The 13,982-nt window shown below is 43.7% G+C and overlaps 2 protein-coding genes across 3 annotated transcripts; both read right to left on the bottom strand.

Annotated features, from left to right (window-relative positions):
* Positions 1-1,829: 1,829 nt before the first annotated feature.
* On the bottom strand, positions 1,830-7,828 carry LOC4337430 (MLO-like protein 14). Of its 2 annotated transcripts, none has more exons than XM_015780298.3 (15): positions 6,800-7,828; positions 6,390-6,447; positions 6,050-6,297; positions 5,859-5,975; positions 5,091-5,151; positions 4,506-4,600; positions 4,338-4,412; positions 4,059-4,144; positions 3,882-3,931; positions 3,753-3,793; positions 3,512-3,676; positions 3,391-3,426; positions 3,189-3,256; positions 3,038-3,098; positions 1,830-2,582 (listed from the first exon to the last, which is right to left on the bottom strand). In XM_015780298.3, the coding sequence occupies exons 1-15, from the start codon at positions 6,947-6,949 to the stop codon at positions 2,067-2,069; spliced, it is 1,827 nt and encodes a 608-aa protein (XP_015635784.1). In that variant the 5' UTR covers positions 6,950-7,828; the 3' UTR covers positions 1,830-2,066. The 2 variants fall into 2 exon arrangements, with proteins under 2 accessions (XP_015635784.1, XP_066165687.1); XM_066309590.1 differs by lacking the exon at positions 6,800-7,828 and having other exon boundaries at positions 6,050-6,095; positions 6,238-6,297; positions 6,390-6,424.
* Positions 7,829-9,323: 1,495 nt separating this feature from the next.
* LOC4337429 (uncharacterized) lies at positions 9,324-13,737 on the bottom strand. The gene is made up of 5 exons (XM_015780297.3): positions 13,147-13,737; positions 12,114-13,029; positions 11,511-12,035; positions 10,938-11,396; positions 9,324-10,026 (listed from the first exon to the last, which is right to left on the bottom strand). Exons 1-5 carry the CDS (start codon positions 13,704-13,706, stop codon positions 9,721-9,723), a joined length of 2,766 nt encoding a protein of 921 aa, XP_015635783.1. The 5' UTR covers positions 13,707-13,737; the 3' UTR covers positions 9,324-9,720.
* Between the last annotated feature and the right edge of the window lie 245 nt (positions 13,738-13,982).

The raw sequence follows: 13,982 nt of genomic DNA, 5'->3' as shown, positions 1-13,982 counted from the left end.
GAGGTGGTGTGTGTTTAACAGGTTTGGCGGACTTCAAGATGGACTCCCAAAATTCCTTTAAATAGGCGCACTACCGACGGTGCGAATTCCAGGGAACAGAGAGAGATGTCCGCCGGAAATTTCTGGTCCCGTTACGCGCGGCGGTTTTTTGGACTTCAGTTTAAAATTCGCTCGTGACCGTTGAGCTTCAAATGGTGTGCTCGACTACGGTCTATCTCCGCGGTTCTCGCACCGGGAATGACAACAGTCTCGACACCCGAAGTCGCAAATGGTTGCACGAGTTCATTTTAAGCAGAAGTCGGGGGCTACTGTCAGGGTTACGGGTTAGGCATACCCTTTGCCCTTCGATATACGTTACATATCGATATGGCATACCCACGCGCATGCGGATATTTCCTGTATATTCTAAGGAAACCTTTCACGGAATCTATAGATGGGAAGAATCCTACTCGGGTAGAACTGGGTCGTTGGCGTATCGTATAGGGTCTGATACCTCCGAGTTCTATGAGGAGACCTCCACATCTGTGATATAAAAGGGGCCCCCGGGGGGGGTTTAGACATCGAATCTTAGAGCCAACACAACCTCCACAGCCTATGAAGCCGGAGCTTACGAGGAGCCAAGTCATCGAGAGCTAGTCGAATCAACTCGACTACAATCTCGCCGGATCCGACAAGTTCCCTTGTTCTCTTTGTAACCTGTGTTTTCTACCATATAATCCCACATCAACTGGATTAGAGCTATTACCTATCAAAGGGCCTGAACCAGTATAATTCTTGTCTTTTGTTTGCTTGATGTCGTACTACGTATCCTTGTACCAACGTACCCCAATACCCTCTATATCCGGTCTACGGGTATCACCCGTCGACACATATAACATATAAAAGGTTCTCCATAAATTACATGTAAAACAACTTATCAGCTATAGGCCAAAACGATAGAAGATTAAATACTACTCCCTCCGTTTCGAAATGTTTGACACCGTTGACTTTTTAGCATATAGTTAACCGTTCGTTTTATTATATTTAACAATGAATAAAATGATAGGAAAAGAATTAATAATTACTTAAATTTTTTGAATAAGACGAATGGTCAAATAAGTACTTAAAAAGTCAACGATGTCAAACATTTTGAAACGGATGGAGTAAAACTACTCCACATTAAGTAACAAAATTTATTGATAGTAAAAGGTAAAATTATATCGGTCAACAACGACAGCTATTTGAAGTCGGAGGAAGCATCAAATCGTCCTTCGCCGCGGCGGCGGCGGAGGCGTCAGTAGCCGAGACGGCGGCGGAAGGTGTACCACCCCTTCTTGCACGGCGCGCCGATGACCCTCATGCCGCGCTTGCACGGCTTGGTGACCACCTTCGCCACCATCCTCCTCACGACCGACCTGCGTTTCTTCGCCGGCAGCACGGGCAATGCCTGCTGCTGCTGCTGCGCTCCGGCTCCGCCGCCGCTCTTCCTCGGCGGCGCCGCCGTACATGGCGGCGATGAAGACGACGCCGACGGCGAGCGCATGAAGACGACGCCTCTCTCTATCGTCTCGCCGGCGATCGAGCAGGGAGATGATGGAAACGACGAGTCCTGTAGAGAATGGCTGGCAACGCGCGGCTGCTGCGGCGACTTGTCGAATAATTTGCGCGCACTCGCCGTTGGTTTGGTTTATGTTTAGGCTGCATCGATTTGGGCGGTGGTTGGCACGGTTAGTCTTGCTAATCCTTTTTTTGAGTTTTTGTTTTTATTTATTTTCGAAAGAATGAAAAATAATGGATTAATGCGACAGGGTACAATGTTAAAAAAAAAACGATCAGCTGGAAGAAGGAAATTGTTGTCGAAAGCTGGAAGAAGGTTCTCCAGTAATGACGCTTCAATTACCATTGGTTGATCCATGTACAAAGTCCAATACACTCAGGACTCCTTTGGAACGAATTTTACAGGATTTAGTTGAAATCCTCTAAAATTCTCCAAAATTCCTCCGATTCGAACTCCCTTCCTAAAGTTAAATTACATCTATCTCACAAATAGCTCTGCTATGTATGTGTGTGTATGTGTGTGCTTTGCTTCAGTTACGCGCGTCGCTCAGGCGTGTCGGCGTGCCGGCGCCGGTGCCGGGGCAGGAGCCTCCGGGCGTCCGCGTCAGCGAGGCGAACCCGGGCATCGACATCGACCTCGTCATGCCGCCGCCGCGGGGCGACGGCGACGACGGCGCCGACAGCGACGAGGCCTGCCGCTGCAGCATCGGGTGCGAGCTGCCCTGCGTCGACACGCTGTGCAACGGCGGGAGCCCGACGACGCCGGGGTGGCACGGCGTGCCGGGCCTAGCGCTGCCACCGCCGCTGCGGAGCGGCTGCAGCTGGATCTTCAGGTACGGCCGCGACGGCGTGGTCTCGACGAACTGGCCGTGCTCGTCGTCGCCGTCGTCGTCGTCGAGGGAGCAGACGGTGCTGGTCTCCGTGCGGATGGTGGAGTCGTCGCCGCCGCGGTGCTTCTTCCTCCTCCTCCTCGCGTCTTTCCCCCACCCATGCATCGTCTCTCTGATCCTTCGCGGGATCAGGGCAGCCTTGTACTTTGACCCCATCTGTTGTCGTACCAGCACAGTGAGATTAGTTCAATCTTTTTTTTTTGGGGTTCAAAATTAAATACTAGACCTTCCATTTTCAGAATATATGATACCGTTAAATTTTGGACATTGACAATTCGCCTTATTGAACAATTTTAGTACAAATATGTAAATAATTGAGGCATGCTTAAAATATCTTTAGTGATAAAACAAGTCACAACAAAATAAATGATATTAGCACTAAGTATTTGAATAAGGCGAATGGTGCGTTGTATATTTGAAAATAAAGGTAGTGTGTCTATGGTGCGTTATATATTTGAAAATAAAGGTAGTATGTCTTAAGGTAATGGGAATTATCTCGCCTCTGCAATTCATCTATATTGATCTTGCTAATCAAAATGCCAATCCTTTAGGAGTGATTTCAATTTCATGGTATGCAATCTGAAGCTTTTGGGATATAAACAGGGCATTACCTGAGTGACAAGGGCATAAACAGGCAATGTGCTGTAACTACACAGGAACTGCCCGGCAAACCTGGTACATCAGGATGTATTCTTCGTTATAGGCGAAAAGAAGAAAAACGCAATACAGAGAAATTTTAAGTAAAACTGAGAAGCTGCTTACCCCAATATGAGGCGGCAATATACTATCAGGTGGTTCTTGATGAAGCATGAATCATAACCAAATTGCCACTGCAGCATAATGATACAACCCTGTTAATATTTTACCACTTTACAAATGAATGCTAGCTCACAGCGTCTTATCATGCCGTACGAATTTCCCAGAAAATGTTGCTGTTAACAAAGGTTGAGACAGAAGTAGTTACCCAGAACCAGAAGAAAGAAGCCAATTCAAATGAGTTCTGCAGCAATTAGCAAACCAAAGAGTGTATAAGTTCAGGCTTGCCCTTAATCCTTTTCAAAAGTTAACTAGCAATGCAAATGTACCTGAAAGAGAATGAAATGGATCAGCCACAGGAGAAATTCTGGTTTCTTGAACCAAAAGAGATCATCCCGTGGCTTTATCCTTGGTCCGTATGCATTCATCTTTGCACCCTCTGCTGTTAAAGTTGCTATGACGTATTGCAGCTTTGCGCCAACTAGAAGAACAAGCTGCAGGACATTCAGATTATGGTCAATACCACATCATACATGTTACGGATTGTGCACGAAGCAAGCTGCAACTTACAGTAACAGGAAGAATGGCTATCCAAAAGTACAAGTTCGATCCTACAAGAAAATAACCATGTATAATGCTGGATAATGAGACAGAAATATGATAGTAGTGACGATATTAAAAGAGTGGTTGGAACTTTACCGTTGATATTGAATAACATGAAAGCAACAACAAAACCCCACAGCAGCCCACTGCATAAAAGGATTAAATGAGTAAGTTTTCTGATTATATATCTCCAATGAGAAAAATAAAATGGAAGTAACATCCATAAATAAGCAGCGCATAGACAAAATTATAAGGGTGTACTATTAAACCAACCTCACTCCAACAATCTTCTCAAACTCCTCTTCCATTGAGCGTACCATGTAATCATGGAAATCATATGTTGGTGCAAGATTGTGGGTCTGCAATCATTCTTAAGTCAAACAAGAGAGTACAACTAACAAATTTCAGCACACGCCAAACCAGCATATGGCGACAGAATTTTGAGAACAAGAATATTCAAGAACAATGAAAACAATATATATCTACTCTGTTCAAAACAGAAAAAAAATATGTATATCCACTCAACATGGCCATAGAAAAACAACTGCTTACCATTATGAAACCCTTGCGGAGGATAAGGTAATCTGCTCGAACAACAGATTGACCAAATTGTGCGAGAAAGCAAAACTGTATGGTAACACAATAAAAAAAATGTTAGCTGTGAACACAGCAAAGCCTTATGCCTCACATTAGCAACAGCAATTATTTCCCTCAACATACCACACACTTGATCGCATTATTTTCACTCCAAGAGCGGAATGAATAAGATCTGCCAAGTGCTGGTTGCCTTCTAGTAGCTGATATATAGGCAATCTCTGTTTAAATGAGAACAGAAATGGTCAGATATCTTTCCATTATAATGCCAACATGTTTTTACAAAGATAATACTGGCTTCCTCAGTAGTTCCTTGTAAGAAGTGCTGTACAGCATCCTCAGTGCTAAATGCTTTCAGTTACATTTCATGTCATTATGTCCCATTACTTCGAACTATATATTCTACTCCCTCCGTTTCAGGTTATAAGATGTTTTGACTCTAGTCAAAATCAAACTGCTACAAGTTTGACTAAGTTTATAAAAAAAGTAGTAATATTTTCGACCCAAGATAAATTCAATATAAAAATATATTTAATTATTAATTTAATAAAAGTAATTTGGTAATGTGAATATTACTATATTTTTCTCTAAACTTAGTCAAACTTGAAGCAGTTTGACTTTGACCAACGTTAAAACATCTTATAACCTGAAACGGAGGGAGTATATCTCATTATGAAATCTGAGCATAAAAAAAATGAAAGGTACACTTACGAGAAAATGATTCATGGTTATCCCTAAATGCTTCATCTTCCCATTTTCTCCAAGAATGGATCTGCCACCATCCAAATATTTAAGTATCATGTTTACCTTTTTCATAAACTTATACCAAAATAAGATAATAATAACATTATAAAACCAATTTTAACAGCAAACTTAGAATATAGTATTAACATAGCTAATCCAGATTTTTGTAAAGAGATATCATCATCCGAAAAAGAACAGAGGGACTAATGCATATTATATAGGATGCATAAAATTGAGCATAGACTTTTTCTAGAAGAGACATCAATTTAAAATTCACACGGTACAATTTAAATACTCCAAACAACAGGCGCACAACTATTCCTTGAACCAATAAAATGCATCTGTTTATGTACATCAGAAGTTTTGTATGTAACAAATTTACATATTCTAAATCTGTTTCATCATCATGGTGTGCTTTAGTAGTAAAGACATGCACAAATTAGTAAGCTTGAAAAATGTTAACCAGCAACAAAAGCTTCATGGAAGCCTAGCAGGCAATGCCATTAGCTTTTTAGCCATCCATTGAATTCATACATCGATATGTTGCGTAACCTACATATAGTTACTGTATTTTTTATAAGTGTTTTGATGACATCCAAAGATCCCAAGTTAAAAAATATACCAATGAAAATCAACAGTACATCTTAATAACATTGAAAGTTGCAAATGTTTAGAAAAGTTTATAAGAGGTGTAACTTGTAACTGAAATGGAAATTTATAACAACTAGAAAAAACCTTGAGTATAGCAAGCAGCATCGTCAAGCAACTGTATGTCACATGGGTTACTGCCATGACAAATATAAAGCGGTGCAGCTGCTCCAGACCTTCATGTGAAACAAATGACTCATATCCCTGCACATGACATTTACTACAACATTTGTCATCCAACCCAATAAGTCCAGCAGTCAGAAAGTTAACAAACACACCTCAGCGCAACTTTGATTATGATGGTAACGAGCTTTAAGGTTCCTCCTGGCCGCATGGTGCAGAATGACTTCAATTAGGTGCTTGCGTGCACTAGATACGGCATGCTTAATCTTTATAGATTCTTCAACCTCTTCTCTGGTGCATGGGGAGAAATTGCTGTTGTAGTACTTTGAATCAATGCATATACCTGAGATGATTCTTGATGTAGCTGCCAGAAGCAGAGATATGAAACCAAGCAACATCATTTCTACAGCAAAGTCAGAGCAAATCATTAGTCCACGTTGCACAGCAGTCCAAGAAAACAAGCTAGCAAAGAGAAATAAATAACGGATGGCCTACCTTCTTTCATCTTCTCCATTGCTTTGTGGAGTGGATTTCGGTGGGTTTTCTTCAACCACTGAACATGTACAAGATTACTATGAGTTCTATTTCAACATAACGCGTGACTGAATAATCGATTAAAAGAAAAGGAAGAGAGGCTTTCATATAATGTAGAATAACTTCCACAGAAAAGAAAAGCTTATCCTTCATTGCTTATTGTTCCAAAACTCTGAAAGATGAACAAAAGAAAAAAATAAAGGAGAGTCCCAGACAGGGCCAAGCTACTATTAAACCATCAACACACTTTTTATTTTCTCCAAACAGAAAAAAGAACACACACAGATAATATTGAGCCTCACTAAGCAAGTGACGAACGGATTAACAGAAAGAGATACTACATTTATCAGTGTAATATTCAGGGTACTCACATAGCTGAGGCGATGAATGGAGCGCTCGATGAGCAGCGAGCCGGCGACGAGGAGAGTGAGCACGATGGCCACCGACCACGTCGGCGTCAGCGCCAATGACCGCCCCTCCTCAGGGACGGCGGCAGCCCCGCCGCCCTCGCCTCCGGCCATCTTGTTTTTTTTCCCCTCAAGACGCACACCAAGGAGACACCTTTTGCTCCTTTTCTTCTTCTTCCTCCTGATGAGCAACTCCTCCTATTCTTCTCCACTAACCGCCTCTGCCTCTAATGCAGGCACCACATTGCAATTGCCGCCACGAGAGGAGCTCAAGGATCAAGAACAGACCAAGAAACCGCAGCAATGTGCAGGGGTTGGATTAAAAAGACCCGTTCTTTCCCCAGTTTCTTGGCATGGGATGCAGCTGTCCGCTACATTACATTGCCATTAGCATCAGGCAGAGCAAAACCTGGACCATGGGAAAGAAAAACTAGGGATCTTGGAGGAGGAGGAGGAGAAAGGAGCACCAATATTTTTCTTCAGCTTTGATTACTTTATGGCGCCTTTGCTAAGTTTAGGCTTTTGGACCTTGTGGGGAGAGGAGGGAATGGTGAAGGCAACACCTTGTCGCCAACAACAACAACACTCCTTCCTCGTTACATCAAAGAACTTACTATTAAGCCTTGCAACTGGCAAGATGAGCAGAGCTAGCTAGCTAGCTAGCTAGGAGATGAAGAGTGAAGAGACAAAATGCAAGAACAAAACTCCTTGAGAGGAAGAGCAAAAAACTGAAAGGAGAAGAAGCTCCCAAACTTGTGGGTTCCTCTTTGGGAGCTTGTGGCATAGGAGATCAAGACTCAAGAGGAGGCAAGAAAAGGACGTTTTGCTGCAGAAGCAGCAGCAACGATCAGCTGAGCTAGTGCTTCACCAGCTCCAGCTGCGAGCAGAGAGCGAGAAGAAGAAGGAAAATGCCACTGGAAAGAACTGTCCAAATTGCCAGCCAAAAGGGGATCTTGAATAGACTAGTATAACTGCTACTGCTGCTGCTGCTTAGAACTGTCATTTTGTTATTTTCCATCCCATGATTCGCTGTTGCTGATGGCGCCCGCTAAACTAAACAAATACTACAGCACTGTACTATGATAACAGCACAAGGCAAGAAGAAGATTCGAGGGGGGCTCCTCTCCTCGCTCCTCCTATCTGCTTGGCAAGTACAGGGGGGGTCTCTGACACCAGCACGAGGGGCCATGAGCTAGGTAGACGCTGACGTCACGGCCCCCCTTTGGCTGGCAGGTGGGGCCCAGCGGGGCCCAGCGGAGGCGGGACCAGCAGGTCGGCGTCGATGCATGTGCGGCGATATGTGCATGTGTGCTTCAACTGTCCGGCGTGGCAGTTGGCAAGAGTGATGCGTTGCGCGCAATTAAAGCTCTGTTTGAAGTTTGTATGTATTGTTTAGAAAAATGAACTTGATTTGGGTAGAATTCGTGTGTTTTTTTTCCTGAAATTCCAATTCGTGTGTTTCGCTTGCGTGCCTCGGCACCGGATGTGCCCTGGAATCCGGCCGGGATTTGATGCGGCTAAGTTATTCTTGAACACTAATCATTTTTATTTTTTCCTAGTGGCACCAGATCTAGTACATTTCATGTTCAGCTTTGCATGTACTAGTACTGATCTTAAGCATTGTTATGGGTCTCAATCAGTTTCAATGGCATAGCATCTGACCTGTAAGCGGCTTGTGTTCGGAACTCTTTGTTCCCAACTTTCCCATTTTATTTTCCGCGAGCACGCTTTTCAAACTACTAAACGGTGTGTTTTTTGCAAAAAAGTTTCTATATGAAAGTTGCTTAAAAATCATATTGATCTATTTTTTAAAAAAAGTAGTAAAAACTTAATTAATCATGCGCTAATAGACCGTTCCGTTTTCCGTGCACACAACTTGGGTTGGGAAACAGGATCCATTTTGAAACACCCAAAGGTTATGTGTACTACTCCTTAGTCAATTTAGGTTGCCAAACAGAAAGCATTGCACAACTATGGCTATGGCTTGTGAGCAATTGGTAGGAGGAAGAACTCACCGTACAAAATCCCGGTGCCCATTGCTGAAAAGAGAGCTAGCGCATGTGCATATGCATATGCATGCATCCAGGCTCTTCCTTTGCGATTTTGTAGGACACAGTGCTGATCACATTTGCCAAGGCCATTTATCCGATCCCAACGCACCAACCCAGCAATCAGCTGCCACCCAGCAGCATCATTTAAGAGAGCCTCACCAAATAGCTAGCTGATCCATTCCATGATACAATATCCATCTTAAAATATAAAAGAAGTTTTAAGACTAGACATGAGTATTAAAAAAACTAGATAAAATTAAATAAAGAGTGTTATAATTGATTAGGAAGAGAAGGTAGATATAGAAATTAAAAGATGGAAGATTTTAACTGGTTGATAACAAATTGTAGGTGAAGAAATTGTCATATGTTAGTATAAATTTTAAATGCTAAAAATTATTATATTTTAGGATGGAAGTTGTAATATGATATGCGTGATCTGAACAAACCGGACAATCTTTTTCAACTGCAGAACGAACTGCACGCATGTGTAGTTTATATGTACGGAGATCTGTCTCAAGTACCGTGTGACTTTCACCTGTACAAAACTATGCATATATCTGCCATGGATTAAGAAGTCAAAGGTAACACATGCAAGAATTCGTACTCACAGGCTAATCTTGAATGCCACCATTGTGCATTGTATCAGCGCACAGATCAGCTCCAAGCTCCATTAGTTCCTGGGCCACCTTGTCCAAATCAGTTGTCACATGGCAACCATACGGCTTCAAAATTTCATCTCACGTGGCATACAATCCTGTATAATCCAGCTAGTATCGTGCAAGTGTGCATAAGACGATCTTTGCCATAAGTTTTCGATGAAGCCGTATAATGTGCTTATTCGATGTAGGCGACGGTGCAGCCGTAGTTGAGAGGGCTCTCGTCTTCGAACTTGGCTACTCGAGGATGGTTTCGGAGTATACCAAGGGCACACTCCTTGACAGCTCCAGTGCCCATGCCATGGACAACAAACAGGACCTGGTAACTTCTGCACCCGTCAATTGCCATCTGAAGCTCATGAGATGCCTCAGCGACTCTCATTCCCCGAAGATCCACTGTGTTCTTGGATGTTTGCACAACCGGGCCAAAGGAGACATTGCCATCTTGGTTGGCTTCTGCTGCTGATCTCTTCGGTGTTCGTCCCTGACATGAGATTATAAGACTGATCAGAACAAGGCCTTAAGCTGTGCTAAAACAAAAGATTAAGAACACAACACAACAGTCAACGATCAGCGATTTTATGTTGTTGACCATACCAATCATAAGCTGCCTAAGTATGATTGTAGAGTTAATTAAGGTGCATGTACAAGAGTGTTGCATACTTGCATGGACCATTGACTGTCCAGCTAGCTTACTATCGATCTGTTGCATCTGCCCAGACTAAAGTGGAGACCATCAATACTAGCAAGTCAGATTCAATGCACACTGTAGGCCGCAAGCTAACTTGGTTTCCTTGAATTGACATATTAATATGCAACGTGACCGACAGAACGAATACACGCAAAAGTATTTCAGAAAAATAACACATCAATCTATTGTGACACGAAGCCCAACTCAATTAAGAGTTAAGACTCATATGCCAGCCCAGAGTCTACCTACTATGTCATACAAACTGGATACACTACACTTGCCAGCAATCTGTAGACCAGATTTACCGAGTTAAGAACAAAATCTTTGTCTATGCTGCACGTGCACGCTGTGTAACTGGTGAGTGCTAAACAAGCATCCATTGTTCAATTTTAGACATACATTTACTTGATAAGTTTTGAGGACCATTGTATTCTATGATAATCATGACAACTGTTATGAGACATAATTTAATACATACATTTACTTGATAAGTTCTGAGGACCTAATGTATTCTATGATAATCATGACAACTGTTATGAGACACCATTTGTTGCAATTTAGTTCTTTTTATCACATTTATCTCATGAAATAAATTTCAATTTGCGAACAATATCACCTCTAATTGACCTCTAACATTCAAAACAGATTATGGTGAATGCTAATATATATAATTATCACTAATACAGGGATGATGCAAAGCACACCTTTCCTTTTACAGGAGAGGAGGCTGACGTGTCCTTCGTGCCTCTTTGGACCAGCTTTATCTTGTTTCCTTTGACACGGACCTTTATTTTTCCATACTGAACCATACAGCTACCATCCTCCCCAAGTGTCTCGACAACACTAGCCATACTTCCTCCTCCCAGCCCCTCAACGTACACTTTATCTCCGATTTCAGGAACATATGAGCTCTCATTTTCTTCATCACCGAAGGTAAAATCAGTTGGCTGGTGAGTAGCAGCCAATGAAGCAGTGGCAGCTTCTGCTTTTCTCATTAGTGAATTGTACTGTTCAAGTTCTGAATTCTTGAGTTGAGATTCAAAGTTCTTGATTATTTGGTCCATCTGAGACTTCACAAACTTTAACTCTTGTTGCACCTTTTCAGACTCTGTTGCCCTTAAAGCTGCTACTCGACTATCCAGGTCATCAGCTTCAGAGCGAATCTTCATATCAAAATATTATTAAGTAAGATTTCAAGTAAAATCATCAAAGAGGATCCTTCTACATAAATACTGTGGAAAAGTCAAAAGCAGATCAATAGAGTAAAAGAGATGAACCTCATTGTACAGTCTCTCAACGTCTGAAAGAACAGATGCTGCTTCATTTGCCTGAGACTCCAGTAGTTTTCTTTCATCTAGCAAAGAACCATAGAGTAAACCTTGGCGTTCCTTCTGTTTGTCAGGCAAAAGTTTCTCAACCCATTCTTGTGCACGAGCAAGCACTTTCTGATCAAAACCAATGGACTTGGCAATACTCAATGCATTTGAATTACCAGTACTGCCCCATAAGATCTGATATGTTGGTTGCAGAGTTTCCAAACAAAATTCCATTGCAGCATTCTCAAATCGATCGTCAACAGCTTTCAGACGACTTAGATCAGCATAATGAGTTGTCACAATGGCCAGATTAAGCCTACTAGCAAGATACTTCAAGATGCTTGTTGAAAGGGCTACACCGTCTGACGGATCCGTACCACTGCCGATCTCATCAATAAGAACCAGAGAATCTTTTGACACAACTTGTACAATCTTGCGAAGACGTGATATGTGCCCACTGAAGGTAGAGAGGCTATGCTCCAGCGACTTCAATCCAGAAAAGAGTTTGCATCAATAAGCATCCCCAATTGATTAGAGAAATTCTCTTCAAAAGACAGAGACTACCTGGTGATCTCCGATATCTGCAAGAACTTGATCGAACCATGGAAGCCTAGGGGTTCCTTTGGCTGGGAAGAACATTCCAGCCTTTGACATCAGAGAGGCCAACCCCAACGTCTTCATGGTGGCAGTTTTGCCTCCAGTGTTGGGTCCAGAGATCACAATTATCCTAGTATCGTTTCTCACCTGCATGTCCAGAGGAATAGGCATTGGAGAGACAAGATGTTCATCAGAAAGCTGTCCTTTCCCTACTCTGGTTGATTCTTTTACCATACTAAGAGACTGTTCAAGAAGTAAAGGATGCTGAATGCCCTCGATAAAAACTGAGCATTCACTATTTGGATTCAGTTGAGTATCACTATCCCTGTCAGTAAAGGCTGGCCTCACAGCATTTATCCATAAAGCGTATGAACCTCTGGCACAAGCCAGGTCAAGTTCCAATATTTTCCCCATCAAATGCCTGATCTTCATTTCGGAGTCAGCTATGCTTGAAGTAAGTAGACCCAATATTGCTAATTCTTCAGCTCTTTCATCACCTGAGAGCTTTACTTCCATGTTGTTCAGCCTGATGGCGTCCCTTGGCTCCATAAAATATGTTGCGCCAGAGCCACTGGAACTCAAAACAATTCCACCAGGAACCAGATGCTTGTGTGAAGCTTTAACACCGACACACATCCTAGAACGGCGCTTAGTGACAACAGGGCTATCAATCCCACCACCCTGGAAGATCTTTGTGGATGTATCTCTCAACAGAGATTCTAACATATCAATGTTCTTCCTCCTCTCCTTGCGGATTGTTGCTAGTTTATCGCTGGCCCGATCAAGGACCACAGAAAGAGTATAATCAAGGCAAAACTCTATCCGTTGCACAAGTTCTGTCAAGAAGTCACAGTCTTGCATTATATCCAGAAGAGGAGTGTAGCTGCAGGACAGGAGTGCTAATCAAAGTTACACTTACAGTTACAATCATTAACTCGAAATTATGCATTCAGTTTAGCTCAGTGCTACGAAATTCAGTTCGAGGAAGCAACTTCCTCACCTCCTTCCATCTGGTGTCTCCTCTGAGAGCGTCTTCAATTGGTCGAACACCCTGCGTGCGGCACGGATGCTGCGCCCGACTCCACATATCTCCCTCACCGCAAGCAGCCGGGCCCCAGCCGCCGCGGCGATGGCGGCGGACACGTCCTCCACGCCGCCGAAATCCAGCGGAGCAGGCAGCAGCGCGGCCGCCGCCGTCTGTTCGAGCAGCCGCTCGCTCTCCTCCCGGCTCCGCCCGACGGGCACCCGCCCCTCTCCGCAGGCGGCGCGCCCCGCGGCGGTGGAGGCGAACCCGGCCAGCCGCGCGCACACGCCGCCCCATTCCAGGGCGGCCTCCGTCTCTACCCGCATCTGCTTCGCCTCCGGAGTCTCCGCCGCGACAGGCGACGTTAGGGCCTGGGAGGCGGCGGCGGCGGCGGCGGCGGCCCTGAGGCGTGGCGGCGGGGACCGTGCGCTGCATACGAGGCCGGTGGGAAGAGAAACCCTAGAAGAGGGGATAGCCACGGAGACTGGAAGAAGAAGGTTGGGTTTCGCGGCGGCGGCGGCGGCGGCGGCCGCCATGGCTGTGGCCGTGGGAGAGGCGGGAGAGCTCGGCTTGGCTTCCCGCCGGAAAGTTCGCCTTATCCTGGTTTGTCCCCATCGAATACCGCTTTCGTGTGGACTTGACGTATTCTTCTTACGCTTTCATGTTGCTGCCTCCCTATTATTATTATTATATTATTAAGATAGCTTTGGAAGAAAACACCGTGTTCGCCATCAAGGATAGAAATTCCTACTTTAATAGAAAAAAAAAGAGAGAAAAAAAATCTAAAATATTAGATCATGATGAGCCTATAT

This window comes from Oryza sativa, chromosome 4 (assembly GCF_034140825.1).
Source record: "Oryza sativa Japonica Group chromosome 4, ASM3414082v1".
Classification (NCBI taxonomy): Eukaryota; Viridiplantae; Streptophyta; class Magnoliopsida; order Poales; family Poaceae; genus Oryza; species Oryza sativa.
This window is presented reverse-complemented; position numbering and strand designations above follow the sequence as displayed.

Excerpts from the sequence above, each read along its gene's own strand:
- LOC4337430 (XM_015780298.3), bottom strand. The coding sequence starts at position 6,949 with ATGGCCGGAGGCGAGGGCGGCGGGGCTGCCGCCGTCCCTGAGGAGGGG. Across the intron at positions 5,976-6,049 it reads ATAATCAAAGTTGCGCTGAG|GGATATGAGTCATTTGTTTC; the intron begins GTGTGTTTGTTA and ends TGTCATGTGCAG. Across the intron at positions 5,152-5,858 it reads TGCTGCTTGCTATACTCAAG|ATCCATTCTTGGAGAAAATG; the intron begins GTTTTTTCTAGT and ends GGATGGTGGCAG.
- LOC4337429 (XM_015780297.3), bottom strand. The coding sequence starts at position 13,706 with ATGGCGGCCGCCGCCGCCGCCGCCGCCGCGAAACCCAACCTTCTTCTT. Across the intron at positions 13,030-13,146 it reads GAGACACCAGATGGAAGGAG|CTACACTCCTCTTCTGGATA; the intron begins GTGAGGAAGTTG and ends CCTGTCCTGCAG. Across the intron at positions 10,027-10,937 it reads CCTCTCCTGTAAAAGGAAAG|GGACGAACACCGAAGAGATC; the intron begins GTGTGCTTTGCA and ends ATCTCATGTCAG.